Here is a 1,100-nt window from a genome sequence, read left to right as displayed (position 1 = left end):
ATCATCTACTTCCAGCGGAATGTCTGCGTCTCTAGACGACTGAAAACAGACATCTTCTATCATCTCGGCTTGATACAGACATGGATCTACATGCTATCTTTGGCAATGTTAAGTACTTTGTGCTCATGGGCTCGGCTCACCGAGCTGAGTACTTTGCCGAGGCCATGGGGAATGCGATGATCTCTCAAGGAAAGCCCAAACCGGTAGTTGCTCGTCTAGGTAAGACAGAGCGCTACAGCATGTATAAGGTTGGACCTGTTGTCTCCGTCTCCCACGGGATGGGTGGTCCCTCAATCCACATCCTCCTCAATGAACTTGCTAAGCTTTGTTACCGTGCTGGCATCGTGGACTCCGTGAAGTGGATCCGTATGGGTACTTCTGGTGGATGCGGAGTACCTCCTGGCACTGTGGTGGTAACAACCCAAGCCCTGAATGATGAGGTGGAACCATACTGGAGGTGTGTCCAGCTTGGTAAAGTCGTCAAGATCCCCACCGACTGTGTGGATATGAAGTTCGTGGACGCTATATTGGATTCTGTGCCTGACAATATCCATGCTGTTAAGGGGAAGACCGTGGCAGCTGATGATTTCTACGAAGGACAGGGCCGTCTCGATGGGGCACTTGAGACCTGGTACAACGAAGACGACAAGATGGCCTTCCTGAGTCGCTTGTACGACGCTGGTGTACGCAACATTGAGATGGAGAATGTTGCCTTGATGGGCTTTTGTAATCGTGCTAATATCACAGGAGCGTGTGTCTGTGTGACCTTCCTCGATCGTTTTAACGGTGACCAAGTCACAGCTACCAAACGTGAACTTGCTTGCTTCAATGAGCACTCAATTGATGTGGTGACCAACTTCATCGCAAGTGAACTTGGACGATTCGGGTGCTAATCATCCTGGGAGGCCATTGTCAGCTTCATATCCGACACCATAGTCTTGATATCCCGTGTTCATCGGATACGTGAATTGTAGTAATAAGATCTTTTCTTGTTTTGGACACCTTTTATATCGGTGATACATCGCTAGACTCTATCAGACATCGTCTTTGATAATCGATAGGTTTCATTGCTTTGCTCTCGTTAGAGTTACAAAAGTACA

At 48.2% G+C, this 1,100-nt stretch overlaps 1 protein-coding gene across 1 annotated transcript; it reads left to right on the top strand.

Annotated features, from left to right (window-relative positions):
- Positions 1–80: 80 nt before the first annotated feature.
- Pmar_PMAR007163 (Uridine phosphorylase, putative) lies at positions 81–893 on the top strand (the record flags this gene model as incomplete). Its single annotated transcript, XM_002777499.1, has 1 exon — positions 81–893. One exon carries the CDS (start codon positions 81–83, stop codon positions 891–893), a length of 813 nt encoding a protein of 270 aa, XP_002777545.1.
- Between the last annotated feature and the right edge of the window lie 207 nt (positions 894–1,100).

Source organism: Perkinsus marinus (genome assembly GCF_000006405.1).
Source record: "Perkinsus marinus ATCC 50983 genomic scaffold scf_1104296951586, whole genome shotgun sequence".
Lineage (NCBI taxonomy): Eukaryota > Perkinsozoa > Perkinsida > Perkinsidae > Perkinsus > Perkinsus marinus.
Note: the sequence above shows the minus strand (reverse complement) of the source record. Positions and strands in the feature narration are given on the sequence as shown.